The 15434-nt window shown below is 42.3% G+C and overlaps 1 protein-coding gene across 1 annotated transcript in view; it reads left to right on the forward strand.

Moving 5' to 3' along the window:
• The first annotated feature begins 1639 nt into the window (after positions 1 to 1639).
• The window catches only part of Gdpd4 (glycerophosphodiester phosphodiesterase domain containing 4), a 74336-nt gene continuing 60541 nt past the window's right edge, over positions 1640 to 15434 (forward strand). Inside the window, exons 1-2 of the mRNA XM_036174992.1 lie at positions 1640 to 1828; positions 5106 to 5209. Of these exons, the coding sequence (XP_036030885.1) occupies positions 1640 to 1828; positions 5106 to 5209 (293 nt within the window). The remainder of the gene's footprint in view (positions 1829 to 5105; positions 5210 to 15434) is intronic.

A 15434-nucleotide genomic window follows, 5' to 3' on the forward strand; every position in this document is an offset into this window, starting at 1 on the left:
CATACTGGGGATCAAACTCAGGTGTTTGGCTTGGTGGCAGGTGCCTTTACCTGTTGAGCCATGTTGCTAGTCCAAGAACTGCTTTCTCAATCATAATACACTGAGAAAATTTAGTAGCTATTTCCTCAATCTCTGCCTGTTCCCCTTTTCCTACCAAAAAGAAAATGTCTGAGTGAAACACCATGTTTAGCTTCTCTAAAAATCTTTAAGTCAGAGTTCTCTCTTTTGTTCTTCTGTTTTCTGCTAGCTGGAGTTTGGGGTGATGACTAAAGCCTGAGTAGCCATTTTAGACAGAGAAGGCAGTTCTGTATTGAGAAAGATGAACAGAAAAGTGTAAGATGCCTGTGAAGCCACATGCCCTCCCTCCTTCTTTCCCAGTTTCTCTTTCTCTCTTCAAATTCATTTCTAAGACATGATCTGACAATGCAGTCCACATCAACTTCAATCTTGTAGTCCTTCTTTCTCCTCAACCTGAATAGATGCTGGGTTATAGGTGTGCGCCACCATGCCCAGTTTATAGGTTGTTCTAATTGTATAACCTGTTGTTTTTGTTGACAAAACTGAAAAATAAATGGTATGTTTCATCTGGACAGTAGTGGCCCATGCCTTTGGTACCAGAAGATAAATGCAGGTGAATCTGTGAGTCTGAGGCCAGCCTGGTCTACAGAGCGAGTTCTAGGACAGCCAGGGCTACACAGAGAAACTGTCTCAATAAAACAAAAACAAAACCAAAAGTTTATTTTTTCAACTGTTGCTGACATTCTACCATGCACAGTTGAAGTTAACTGTGACTAAGACATAGAGAGTGTGCTGGCTAGTTTTATGTCAACTTGACACAAGCTAAAGTCATCGGAGAAGAGGGGGCCTCAATTTAAAAATACCTCCATACGATGGGGTTATAGGAAAGCCTGTAGAGCATTTTTCTTAGTTAGTGGTTGATGGGGGAGGGCCCAGCCCATTATGGGTGGTGTCATTCCTGGGCTGGTGGTCCTGGGTTCTAAAAGAAAGCAGGCTGAGCAAGCCATGAGGAGCAAGCCAGCAAGCAGCACCCCTCCATGGCCTGCCTCCAGGCTCTCGTCATGCTTGAGTTCCTGCCCTTACTGCCTTTGGTGATGAACTGTTATGTGGAACTGTGAGGGAAGCGAACCCCTTCCTCCCCAAGTTGCTTTTGGTCATGGTGTGTAATAACAGCAACATTAACTGAGACGGAGAGTAAGAAAGGAAAGGGGCAGGGCAGGGTTTAAATCACGTATTAGTTGAGGATGGCATTTTTCATATATTCACCTGTGCCTTTAGCATCCTGGGTTATTTCAAGAGAACATTGCAGTTAGATACTATGTAATTTGCTACTTTGTGCACCTTTTAGTGTCCTGGGATAGAAACGTGATCTCACTTCAGAAGCAAGAGAGCTATACCTAGGATGGTGCAATGACTGTAGCGTTCAGCAAGTTAGTCAGAAAGCTTGGGTGCAGTTTTTATTCCTCTTCTCGGAATCCCACATTTTGTCCTTGATTGTAATGAATTTTCTTAGCTGTCTATCATCGATAGAATTGTCTGTGGATGGCAGGCTAGAGTAAATGAACAGGAGCTACACTAGGTTCTGATTATTTTATTTGTCCTTCCAGCAAAACGGTGAATCATGCATGAGGACATCCTAGCTGAGTCTGGGAACAAGAAGACAGGAAACTCAGACGAGAACCCCAATCTGTGGATAGAACGGTGCTTCAACCGCAAATGCTACATCACCTTCCTGACTGGCTGCTACAGTTGCCACTGGCAGTACAGAGAGTGGGAAACAGCTGAACTTGGATCCTGTTGCTGCTCCTGGGTATAGAGATGGAAAGGAGCTAGACTACACTTTCTTAGCTGTGGGTGTGGGTGGAAATCTTTTTCTGAATCTTTAAATGTGTGTGTGTGTGTGTGTGTGTGTGTGTGTGTGTGTGTGTGTGTGTGTGTGTGTGAAATGTGGTAATCAGAAGACAACTTACAGGAGTTGGTTTTGTTCTTCCACCATGTATGCTCCAGGGATTGACCTCAGGTTATCAGACATCCTTACTCACTAAATGATCTCACCAGCTCCCTAAATCTTTAATTTTCTATTCTCTGTCAGTTTCCAAAGGGGAAGGATATTCCTTGGTGGTGGGGTGGGGTTGGGGGTAGGGAACCTAATAATAATAGGGTAGGAAATAAGATGTCTTTTATTCCTGGCTAAGTAAGTCCTTGATTTTCACTAACATAGAGCTCTAGTGACTCTGAGCGGTAGCATGAAGCATAATCTAACAAAAAGCCTCTTTGTTTCTCTTAGTGGTATGTCGTGGAACCCTCTGGTTAGCAATATGGTATAAGAGATCAAATGATGAACACATTTCAGCGAAAAGAGGGACAAATCATGCACCTTCACTTGATTGTTAAACATAGTCCAGCTACAATCTAAGAATTTCATTAATTAGACCTCTAATTTCTTGTTCTTATATTTTATTTTATATGTATGTATGTATCCGCCTAACTGTCTGTCTTGGGGATTTTGATGATTGTGAATCTAGGGCCTTGCACATACTAGGCAAGTACTCTACCACTGAGCTACATGCATCTCCAGTCCTGGAGTTCTCATTTCTTATGTCTGGTTTGAGTAGCTATACATGAAAAAAACGTAGGTAATGGGAGGCTTCCCTGGAGTAATCAAGAATGTTCTTCTGTCCCTTATGTTTTTCATGCACAGATATTTGGCTTTTATGCTAGTCACAAATGTGCTTCAGGTATGCTACTCTCAAAGAACTCCTGTTGTGTTGGGGGAAGTTAAATACATTCGCATTAGCACAGCGACAAGTTTGTGGGTGTACCCACTGACATATGGTAAGGGAGAGGTCAAAGACCATGAAAGGCGATTGAAACTGGCTGGGCGAAGATTTGGAGGTGGTGTGGGAACTGGTAGTAGAGGGGTCAAAGTGCGCAGGGAGCCCGGGGTTGGTAGGTCTGCTTTAGGGGGGCAGAAACGAATAGAGAAGTGCTGAGAAAGGAGGCTGGAGCGATCAGTGGGTCAGATGGTGTGGTTTGAAGAACTTACCCTGTCAATTGGAAGTAAAGACTACCTGGAGAGGGCTGGGGATGTGACTCCGTGGTAGAGCATATGCTTAGCATGTATGGAGCCCTGGATTTGATCTCTATCACCAGAGTGTGTGGGGGATTCTTTAGTTTGATGATATGACCTGGGCTATGCTTTGGAATGGTTATTTGAGTGTATGGAGGATATGTGAGAAGGGCCAGTGCAGGAAAGCCTCTGCATTCAAAGGGAAGACGGTGGCTCCAAAGAAGAGATGTGGGTGGATGGATTAGAGTGGTGAAGCAGGTGTGGAGACAGAGGGGTAGATCTGACAGACTGTTCATTACTTGGGGATGCGGTTACGATCACTTGAGATCTACAAAGGACACGGAGTAAAGTATAAAGGGAAGCTGTATCGAAAAGGGTAGCATTTAGGGCAGTCTAGTATAATGGTAAAAACACCAGACCGGAACTGTGGAGTATGTATGAGTTGTAATTATAACAGTAACTTAGGCTGGTTATGTAATATACCAGAGTCTCTCTGTAGCTAGAGAATTGAATTAATAAAGTCCCTAGATAATTTTTAGGTCCCCTTTCTACTCCAGATGGAATATAGCATAAAGGGAAAGACCACCAGATTCAATTTATGGCTTTGCTACTGACCATCCCTAAATTAGTGACCCATTGTTATAAGAGCTTAGGCAAATCACTTAATATCTCTGTTTCAGAATCCTTACTAGAATAAGGGAGACATTAACAGCAAAACCCACCACGGGAGTTGCTATGAGAATGGAAGAGATATTATGTACAATATACTTTGAATTGCACATGATACACAGTTACTACTTGATGGATATTATTACTGTAGTGTTCTTAGGGTCACTGATTTGGGTAAGTGATAAACAGAAATAAATGCATAGAAGAGGATTCTGAGTGTGTGTGTGTGTGTGTGTGTGTGTGTGTGTGTGTGTGTGTGTGTGTAATTAACCAAAAATCTAAATACAGAAAAGCACAATGGTATGTTTAAGGAAAATTAGATTTCCAGTGCTGAATTTAGGGACATTATATAAATAATAATTAGGATCAGAAAACAAAATTTAGATGAAATTATGACATCTTTACATTAGACTGAAAAACTGAGCTTACTCTTATAAACAGAGAGGAGCCCTTGACAAACTTGAGGCCGGAGTTGAGATGAGAGTAAAAGAGTAGAGACAGACTCACTCGGCTGAAAGGTAGTGAGCTCATCAGACTCGTGTGCCGCAGTAGCCTAGACAGCCGGAGTCCTCCTCTGGCCTCCAGTAGCTTGAACTCCAGGAGGATAAGTTAGACCATGAATAATAGATGAAGGAATGCTTTCAAAGAATAATAAGATCTTTGAAGATAAAGAGAAACATATATTAGAAACTGGGAAAGGGGAGTGGTTAGAGGCATGTGAAAAACAAATCCTTTGCTCTATCTCCAAACGGACAGAGTAAGCCTTGTGTTGGGACCAATGCACTCGAGGCAGACCTGTAGGTACCTGGCTTCAGAGTGGGGATGACATTTGATGTGTCACAGAAAGCAGCTAGTGTGGCTGACCTCTGGAAAGGAAGTCAGTGTGGAGAAGGTGTGAGGTGGGGGATGGGCTAGGGCTAATCCTATACAATCTGGTGGGCTATGGAAGGCTCTTTGGATGGGGGTGATAGAATAGCAGAGGAGGCTCTGGGAGGCTTTAGGCAGTGCAGAGACATTATTTGCTAACATGCTTTTAAAGGTCCACTCGGGTTTTGTGTAGGAGTGTGTATGAGACTGAGTCAACTCCTGTGCTCATCACCTAACTGCACTTCCGGTAGTAGTTTGCTGCCTCAGGGCTCACACGGTCTCTTCAGTTGTCAGGATGCCCTTTCTATGTATGTTTGCAATCTTATTTTTTATTCCTACTCCTTATACAACTTTAGATTGTTCTAGCCTAGGGAGGGTAATGTCCAACACCAGAACTATACTGGCCTTTGGCAAATGTAGACAAGAATTATTGAGATAATATGGACAAATGGAGCTAAGTTAGATTTCTTTCTCTTTCCAGAAAGAGCAAATTTCTTATCTGTGCCTGATAATTGCATTCATCTTGTCTGTGATTTTTCTGTTCGTGTGGGCAGAAACCTCCAATGAATACAATGGCTTTGACTGGTGAGTTCGTTTTCTGGACTTCTATTGGTCTATGGGCTCCTTTGTCGGATAGTCACTTGGGTTTTCCCAGGTTGAAAAGATCTGATGGTTTAGTGGGGTGGACAAAAGTAGATTTTACAAAACAGCTAGTGGATAAGAGGTGTAACTCTAGGGCAGTAGTCAAATGTTCAGCACCCAGACTTACATTTCCTTTCCAGCTGTGCTAAATCACACACTGCAGACCAAATGGTGGTCACAGCTTTCTCTGTGCTTCCAGCATCCCCAGCCCTCAGAGAAGGATTCTCTGTCATCTTTATTCTGGGTCTCTTTGTCGGGTTGCTGATGCCCAGACTTCTTGTTCTGCATGATTTATGGCCTTCAACCCTGCTTTCTCTGCTTTTCCTACAGGCTTTGCATCCTTCTTTTGTCTTTAGGGCTCCCTTGGAACTCTGAACAGAAGGACACGTATTCCTTCTCAGCTCCTTTTCATGGCTGAACTTCTCCCCACCACTCTCAGACAGCTCAACCTTTCTGGCCCAATGCCTTCCAACATTGTTGTAAACATTATTACTTGGTGTTTGCATGTTTAGGTATGAGGCTTTATTTTATACCTCCTTGATGAAATGCAATTTATTTTTCATTTATAAAAGTTAAATCTAGTTGGTTATTTTAAATGTAAAAAAAAAAAAAAAGAAAGAAAGAAAAATTAGGGCTGGAGAGATGCTCAGTGGGTAAAGGCATCTCCCACAGATCCTGATGGTCTGAGTTTGATCCCCAAGACTCACATAATAGAGAGAGAGAGGACTGATTCCTGTGAGCTGTCCTCTGACCTCACACATAAGAACATACCTGCACAATGAAGAGACTTGTAATAATTTTTTCCCTTGGTTTTTGGAGACAGGGTTTCTCTGTATAGTTTTGGTGCCTGTCCTGGATCTCACTCTGTAGACCAGGCTGACCTTGAACTCACAGAGATTCGCCTGGCTCTGCCTCCCAAGTGCTGGGATTAAAAGTGTGCACCACCACCACCCAGCTGTAATCATTTTTTAAACGCAGAAAATTGGAAAATATCTAGTCACATTTTCAAGTGACAGTCACAACCCAGCTTTTTCCTGTGCTTATTTTATATCGTTAGGTTTATACTATTTTTATAACATTGCTTTGTCTTGTTACATAAAAAAATCATAAATATTCAATAAACTATTAAGACTAATGTTGAATATTATTTTAAATGATTTCAAAATATGCATGAAGATGCATGAACTTTGCTTTCTGTATGTGGTGGGTGGTAGGGCAGGGACAGACAGAGTCTTGCTATGAAGTTCAGGCTGGCCTCATTGTCTCCTTTCCCACTTTCTAAGTGCTGGGATTACAAGTGTCTGCTATCATAGCTAATTAGCCATGGCTTTTTGTTTGCTTGTTTGTTTGGGGCTAGGCTGAACATTTTTAATATTCGTGTCTTGATTAGATAATGATACAGTGATGTCTTCATATTTTGACTATTGTTCCTCAGAATAGATTAATACAAGTGGCATTAAGTTAAGAAGAATGAATATTTAAAATCAGTTCTGATTTTTGCTAAAGTACTTTCTCCAAAGGTTATGGCCAGTTCCGCTTACAACAGAGGTAAATGAAGTTAACTGTTTTAAGCTACTAATGGCAGCATTAAATATTCCAGTTTTGATGACTTAAAAAAGTCTCCTTAATGGAGTAATTTTGTTTTAATTTGAGTCATTGAGTTTCAAAGCAGTTTTTTTTTTTTTAAAATATTCTCTTTAGAAATGTGTTTTCCTTTGTACTTTTTATGCTTTGAGCATATTCAATAAGTTTTATCAGTTTCTACACAATCTTTATTATGAATAGTTCTGATTTATTCTTCAGCACATGTATTTCATTTGTTCTGTGTGTGTATGGATTTTAAGATATCTGGCATTGAGATCTATAGAGGACTAAGTCTGTAAAGTGTCTAATAGTCACAGGTTTTTTTTTTTTTTTCTTTCTTTTCCTCACCCCTTGAGTGGGATCCAAGTCCTGTAGCTAAGCACAGCATAAGTTGTATGATGGTGACATACATAAAGACCTTGAGTTTTTTTTTTTTTGAAGATGGCTGTGTTTCATCTTTATCCTTGAAGGGTGTCTTAGACAGGTTTAGAATCCTAATTTGCAGTTTTTCTTTTAGTGTGGTGATTCACTTGCTCTGCTATTTCTTGCCTTGTTTCTGTTGAGAAGTATGCTGTCTGCCTATGGTCTCTTTTTTTTTTTTTTTTGTCTTTAATTTTATTTATTGTCTACACATAAATATTCAAACAGTCTCACTGAAAATTCAGGTGATAGCATACACTACTCTACCCTTTTGGATACATATAATATATTTTTTATTTTTATATTTGTGTTTTAATTTTACACATCAGCCATGGGTTCCTCTGTCCTCCCCCCTCCCACCCCCACCCCCACCTTCTCCCTATCCCCTCCTCTCCATTCCCATCTCCTCCTGGGCCAAGACTCCCCTGGGGATTCATTTAAACCTGGTGGATTCAGAACATTCAGGTCCTGTCCCCTCCTTCCAGGCTGAGCAAAGTGTCCCTGTGTAAGCCCAAGTTTCCAAACAGCCAACTCATGCACTAAGGACAGGTCCTGGTCCCACTGCCTGGATGCCTCCCAAACAGTTCAAGCTATTCAATTGTCTCACTTATCCAGAGGGCCTGATCCAGCTGGGGGCTCCACAGCCTTTGGTTCATAATTCATGTGCTTCCATTCATTTGGCTATTTGTCCCTGTGCTTTTTCCAGTCTTGGTCTCAACAATTCACGCTCTTACAGTCCCTCCTCTTTCTCGACAGTTGGACACCTGGAGCTCCACCTGGGCCTTGGCTGAGGCTCTCTGCATCCACTTCCATCAGTTATTGGATGAGAGTTCCAAGACGACCGTTAGGGTATTTGGCCATCTGATCACCAGACTAGGTCAGATCAGGCTTTCTCTTGACCATTGCCCGCAATCTACAGAGGATATATCATTGTGGATTTCTGGGGACCTCTCCAGCACTCTGCCTATTCCTGTTCTCATGTGGTCTTCATTTATCATGCCTATGGTCTCTTGAACTCCATCTGCCCTTGAAAAATCTGTCTGGCTTTCAGAGTTTTTGCTTTTTTTTGCTTTCTGAATTTTATGATAATATGCATGTGTGGTTTTTCTTCCTGCTTCAAGCTTGCTTTGCTTCTTTAATTTGCAGTTTGCTATCGGTAGAGACTTTCTACTGTCAACTTGTTTAAACTGTACCTTAATTTCTCTTCACTGTACAGTTTCATTTTCAGAAGTCATTGGCATATGGTTTGGAAGGCAGATGTGAGGCAACAGCCAGTTTTCTGTTTTGAAGGTTGGTATCACTAATATGCACCAATCTGTATACCTAGTTGATATGGGGAATGCTGAGATCTGCCACTCCTTTATCTTTGCCCAGATCTCCTTCTATAACTTGTTTGAGTGTTGTATGAGTTTTTATACAGCTTTGTGGTGAAGATTCTTTAGATTGCTCATGCTGTCAAAGCTCGAGGTGGTGAGTCAGTCATGACTTTGCATTTGTTCTTAAGGGTTCCAGTACATCTGAGGAAGTTCTAGTTTGTTTTTAGTTTTCTCATTTCATGGTTTTCTTCCTGATTGCCTGTCTGAGTAATAGTGACTCAAGTGAAACCTAACAGCAAATACAGGGCAACACCCTCCCATGCAGATCCCTGTGTGTTCCCATAACTACAAGGTACAGTCCCTATAATACATTTTATTCTATACCACTCATAGAGGTTCGATTTCCTTGAACGAATTTACACAGAACATATCTACAGCAGTACAACAGTTCTAGGAAAGTACAATCTTTTATTTTAAAAAGATTTATTTTTAAAATTATGTTTATGTGTGTTTGTTATGTATGTGTGTGTGGGGGGGGTATGTGCACCTGAGTACAAGATTTTTAGACAAAGGGTTGTTGTTTAATGATGCTGTATAAAGAATGCCATTCAGATTAATTTAGGAGACTCATATGGGGCAGGCAAGATGGATCAACAGGTAAAGTACTTGTCTCCAAGGTTGACAACATAAATTTGATCCCTGAATCCCACACAATGTATGGAAAGAACTGACTCCCACAGCTTATCTTCAGAATGCCACATGCATGATGTGACATGTACCTCCCGCTTCCACAAAATAAATACATATAAAGAATATTTTCAAAAAGAAGACTCATATTTTCCTCAGACTGCAACTCTCCAGTGCAGTCAAAAAATGCTCAGAAAACATAAGTAGGAAGCAACAGCTTAAATTGAGCCAATCCATGTAGAACGAGCCCACTGTGCATTATGTAGTTCCAGTTTGAAGAAGTGGTGGCCAAGAAGAGAGAGACTTCCCTTTTCAGGTTCCATTGTGAGTAAATAGTCACATAAGCAAGCTTCTCTTCATTCTAAATGCTGCCTCCTTTTGTCCTGCCACCACCTTCATGAAGAGTGAGCACAGATGACAGACACAGAAGGGGTAGAAGAGGGAGAGAGAAAGATCCCTGTTCTGCCTTTCCTCTGGGTCATCCATGGCAGAGGTGAGAGCAGCCCCTGCACTTGTCAGTGTGATGCAGCCCCTGCACTTACCTGTGTGAGAGCAGCCCCTGCACTTGTCAGTGTGAGAGCAACCCCTGTACTTGTCAGTGTGAGAGCAGCTCCTGCACTTGTCTGTGTGAGAGCAGCCCCTGCACTTGTCAGTGTGAGAGCAGCTCCTGCACTTGTCAGTGTGAGAGCAGCCCCTGCACTTGTCTGTGTGAGAGCAGCCCCTGCACTTGTGTGTGTGAGCGCAGCCCCTGTACTTGTCTGTGTGAGAGCAGCCCCTGTACTTGTCTGTGTGAGAGCAGCCCCTGCACTTGTCAGTGTGAGAGCAGCTCCTGCACTTGTCTGTGTGAGAGCAGCCCCTGCACTTGTCAGTGTGAGAGCAGCCCCTGTACTTGCCTGCCTGCACTTGTCTGTGTGAGAGCAGCTCCTGCCACTTGTCTGTGTGAGAGCAGCCCCCTGCACTTGTGTTGTGTGTGGTGAGAGCAGCCCCTGCACTTGTCTGTGTGAGAGCAGCCCCTGCACTTGTCAGTGTGATGCAGCCCCTGCACTTGTCAGTGTGAGAGCAGCCCCTGCACTTGTCAGTGTGAGAGCAGCCCCTGCACTTGTCTGTGTGAGAGCAGCTCCTGCACTTGTCTGTGTGAGAGCAGCCCCTGCACTTGTCAGTGTGAGAGCAGCCCCTGCACTTGTCAGTGTGATGCAGCCCCTGCACTTACCTGTGTGAGAGCAGCCCCTGCACTTGTCAGTGTGAGAGCAGCCCCTGCACTTGTCTGTGTGAGAGCAGCCCCTGCACTTGTGTGTGTGAGCGCAGCCCCTGTACTTGTCTGTGTGAGAGCAGCCCCTGTACTTGTCTGTGTGAGAGCAGCCCCTGCACTTGTCAGTGTGAGAGCAGCTCCTGCACTTGTCTGTGTGAGAGCAGCCCCTGTACTTGTCTGTGTGAGAGCAGCCCCTGTACTTGTCAGTGTGAGAGCAGCTCCTGCACTTGTCAGTGTGAGAGCAGCGCCTGCACTTGTCTGTGTGAGAGCAGCTCCTGCACTTGTCTGTGTGAGAGCAGCCCCTGCACTTGTGTGTGTGTGTGTGAGAGCAGCCCCTGCACTTGTCTGTGTGAGAGCAGCCCCTGCACTTGTCTGTGTGAGAGCAGCCCCTGCACTTGTCAGTGTGAGAGCAGCCCCTGCACTTGTCAGTGTGATGCAGCCCCTGCACTTACCTGTGTGAGAGCAGCTCCTGCACTTGTCTGTGTGAGAGCAGCCCCTGCACTTGTCAGTGTGAGAGCAGCCCCTGCACTTGTCAGTGTGAGAGCAGCCCCTGCACTTGTCTGTGTGAGAGCAGCTCCTGCACTTGTCTGTGTGAGAGCAGCCCCTGCACTTGTCTGTGTGAGAGCAACCCCTGCACTTGCTCAGTCAAGTGGGTAATGATACTCAAAAGTGATCAGATACCTTAAAGACAGCTTTTTGGGTTGAAAAGAAATAAAAATAAATAATATAATTAGCAAAATGGTTGTGAAGAAAGATGTCACATTAAATATCAATTAAGTTTTCTTTGTCACTTGGAAACAGTCAATATCAACATTCGATTACTGTTTGAGTAATAATTTGGCTTCATGTAAATCACTATTAAGGTCATCTTTGATCTTTATTAGTTCAACTTTTTTTCAATGTCTATTTGATTATTTAATTTCAGGGCATAGCCTTTTCTTAAGTGATACTATTTTTGTTCTGTAAATCCAAGTCTTCTCCAAAAATCAATTTTTAAAACTCTTAAAAAATATTTATTTATGTATTTATGTATTTATGTATGTATGTATTTATTTATTTGTTTATGTGTGTGTGCTTGTATCACAGTGCATGTGTGGTAGTGAGAGGACAGCCTGCAGGAATCAGTTCTTTTCTTCCATCAAGTGCCTTCTGGGGATCAAATTCATGTCTGGTGACCTTAACTCACAGAGTTATCTCACCAGCTGTGGATCTTAGATATATTTTTCTGAATCTTTTCTGATTGTTCTATTAATTGTGTTTTGTTAGGCACAGTTTCATCTATTTTGAAAGCTTCATTGGGTCCATTTTTTACCTCCACCCACCCTTGGAGTGTATATATCAAACCCAGGCCCTCATATGCTGGACACATAGTTACCACTGAGCTACATCCCCACCTCCTTACCTGAGCTCCCCTCTTCAGAGTGCCCTTCCCTCATAGTATCTTTACCTGAGAAACTTCTTGCTATAAATGTTACTTATCTGTTTCTTCTTGGTGTGTCTTATAAGCCCCACCAAAGGAGCATTTCCTTTATTATTTTTAATGTGATTATATGCTCATGCTATATATTTTATTTTATTTATTATTTTTTAATAAATATTTTTTTCTTTATTATTATGTGTTTTAAATTTTATACATCAGCCACAAGTTCCCCTGTACTCCCCCCTCCCACCCCCACCCCCACCTTCCCCCCAGGCCCTCCCCTCCATTCCCATGTCTTCCAGGATCAAGGCACCCCTGGGGATTCATTTAAACCTGGTAGATTCAGTACAGGCAGGTCCTGTCACCTCCTTCCAGACTGAACAAAGTGTCCCTGTGTAAGCCCAAGGTTTCAAACAGCCAACTCATGCACTAAGGACAGATCCTGGTCCCACAGACTGGATGCCTCCCAAACAGATCAAGCTAGTCAATGGTCTCACTTATCCAGAGGGCCTGATCCAGCTGGGGGCTCCACAGCCTTTGGTTCATAATTCATGTGCTTCCATTCGTTTGGCTATTTGTCCCTGTGCTTTTTCCAATCTTGGTCTCAACAATTCACGCTCTTGCAGACCCTCCTCTTTCTCGACAGTTGGACACCTGGAGCTCCACCTGGGGCCTGGCTGAGGATCTCTGCATCCACTTCCATCAATTACTGGATGAGAGTTCTAAGATGACCGTTAGGGTATTTGGCCATCTGATCACCAGACTAGGTCAGATCAGGTTTTCTGTCAACCATTGCCAGCCAATCTACAGAGGATATATCATTGTGGATTTCTGGGGACCTCTCGAGCACTCTGCCTATTCCTGGTCTCATGTGGTCTTCATTTATCATGGTCTGTTATTCCTCATTCTCCCTTTCTGTTCTTGATCCAGCTGGGATCTCCTGATCCCCTAAGCTTTCTTTCCCTCAAATCTTGTCCTTCATTACTCCCACTGTCATCCAGGTTGTTCATGTAGATATCATCCATTTCTCTATCATTGGGTGATCCTTGGGTCTTTCCTAGGGTCCCGTTTTCTAGGTAGCTTCCCTGGAGTTGTGTAGCAGTCTAGTCATCTTTGTTTTGCATCTAGTATCCTCCTATGAGTGAGTGCATACCATGTTTGTCCTTCTGAGTCTGGGTTACCTCACTCAGGATGATTTTTTCTAGATCCATCCATTTGCCTGCAAACCTCATGATGTTATTTTTTTTTTTTTACTGCTGAGTAGTACTCCATTGTGTATATTTTCTTTATCCATTCTTCAGTTGAAGGGCATTTGGTTGTTTCCAGGTTCTGGCTATTACAAACAAAACTGATACGAACATAGCTGAGCAAATGCCCTTGTGGTATAATTGAGCATTCCTTGGGTATATGCCCAAGAGTGCTATAGCTAGGTCTTGAGGGAGATGGATTCCCAATTTTCTAAGGAAGCACCATATTGATTTCCAAAGTGGCTGTACAAGCTTGCATTCCCACCAGCAGTGGAGGAGAGTTCCCCTTGCTCCATATCCTCTCCATCATAAGCTGTCTTCTGTGCTTTTGATCTTAGCCACTCTGACAGGTGTAAGGTGGTATCTCAGAGTCGTTTTTATTTGCATTTCCTGGATAATTAGGGATGTTGAGCAATTCCTTAAATGTCTTTCAGCCATTTGAACTTCCTCTGTGGAGAATTCTCTGTTTAGTTCTATAGCCCATTTCTTAATTGGACTGTTGGGCATTTTGATGTCTAATTTCTTAAGTTCTTTATATATTCTGGATATCAGCCGTCTGTCAGATGTGGGGTTGGTGAAGACCTTTTCCCATTCTGTAGGCTGCCGCTTTGTCTTGCTGACTGTGTCCTTTCCTCTACAAAAGCTTCTCAGTTTCAACAGGTCCCATTGATTGATTGTTTCTCTCAGTGTCTGTGCTACTGATGTTATATTTAGAAAGTGATCTCTGGTGCCAATGCGTTCAAGAGTACTTCCTACTTTCTATACCATCAGGTTCAGAGTAGCTGGATTTATGTTGAGGTCTTTGATCCACTTGGATTTAAGTTTTGTGCTTGGATCTATTTGCAGCCTTCTACACACTGACATCCAGTTATGCCAGCACCATTTGTTGAAGATGCTTTCTTTTTTCCATTGTACAGTTTTGGCTTCTTTGTCACAAATTATATGTTCATAGGTGTGCGGGTTAATGTCAGGGTCTTCAATTCGATTCCATTGGACCACATGTCGGTTTTTATGCCAGTACCAAGCTGTTTTTATTACAGTAGCTCTATAGTAGAGCTTGAGGTCAGGGATTGTGTTGCCTCCAGAGGTTGTTTTATTGTACAGGATTCTTTTGGATATCCTGGGGTTTTTGTTTTTCCATCTGAAGTTGAGTATTATTCTTTCCAGATCTGTGAAGAATTGTGTTGGTAATTTGATGGGAATTGTGTTGAATCTGTAGATTGCTTTTGGTAAGATCACCATTTTTACTATGTTAATCCTGCCTATCCATGAGCATGGGAGATCTTTCCATTTTCTGACATCTTTTTCAATTTCTTTTTTCAGGGACTTAAAGTTCTTGTCATATAGGTCCTTCACATGCTTAGTTAGATACCCCAAGGTATTTTATAACATTTGTGGCTATTGTAAAGGGTGATGTATCTCTGATTTCCTTCTCAGCCTGTTTGTCTACTGTATATAGAAGGGCTTCTGATTTTTTTGAGTGTATCTTGTATCCTGCAATGTTGCTGAAGGTTTTTATTAGCTGTATCAGTTCATTGGTTGAATTTTGGGGGTCACTCATGTATACTAACATGTTATCTGCAAATAGGGAGAGCTTGACTTCTTCCTTTCCAATTTGTATCCCCTTAATCTCTTTATGTTGTCTTATAGCTCTGGCTAGAACTTCAAGTACTATATTGAATAAGTAGGGGGAGAGGGGACAGCCTTGCCTTGTTCCTGATTTTAGTGGTATTGCTTTGAGTTTCTCTCCATTTAATTTGATGTTGGCTGTTGGATTGCCGTAGATTGCCTTTATTATGTTTAGGTATGTTCCCTGTATTCATGATTACTCCAAGACCTTTATCATGAAGGGGTGTTGGATTTTGTCAAATGCCTTTTCTGCATCTAGTGAGATGATCATGTGGATTTTTTTCCTTGAGTTTGTTTATATGGTGTATTACATTGACGGACTTTCGTATGTTGAACCACCCTTGCATCCCTGGGATGAAGCCTACTTGATCATGGTGGATAATTGTTTTGATGTGTTCTTGGAGTCTGTTTGCCAGAATTTTATTGAGTATTTTTGCATCAATGTGCATGAGGGAGATCGGTATGTAGTTCTCTTTCTTTGCTGCATCTTTGTTTGGTTTGGGAATCAGGGTAATTGTAGCCTCATAGAAGGAGTTTGGTAATATGCCTTCTTCTTCTATTGTGTGGAATAATTTAAAGAGTATTGGTATTACGTCTTCTTTGAAGATCTGGTAGA

The sequence above is a fragment of the Onychomys torridus genome, chromosome 1 (assembly GCF_903995425.1).
Source record: "Onychomys torridus chromosome 1, mOncTor1.1, whole genome shotgun sequence".
NCBI classification, from domain to species: Eukaryota; Metazoa; Chordata; class Mammalia; order Rodentia; family Cricetidae; genus Onychomys; species Onychomys torridus.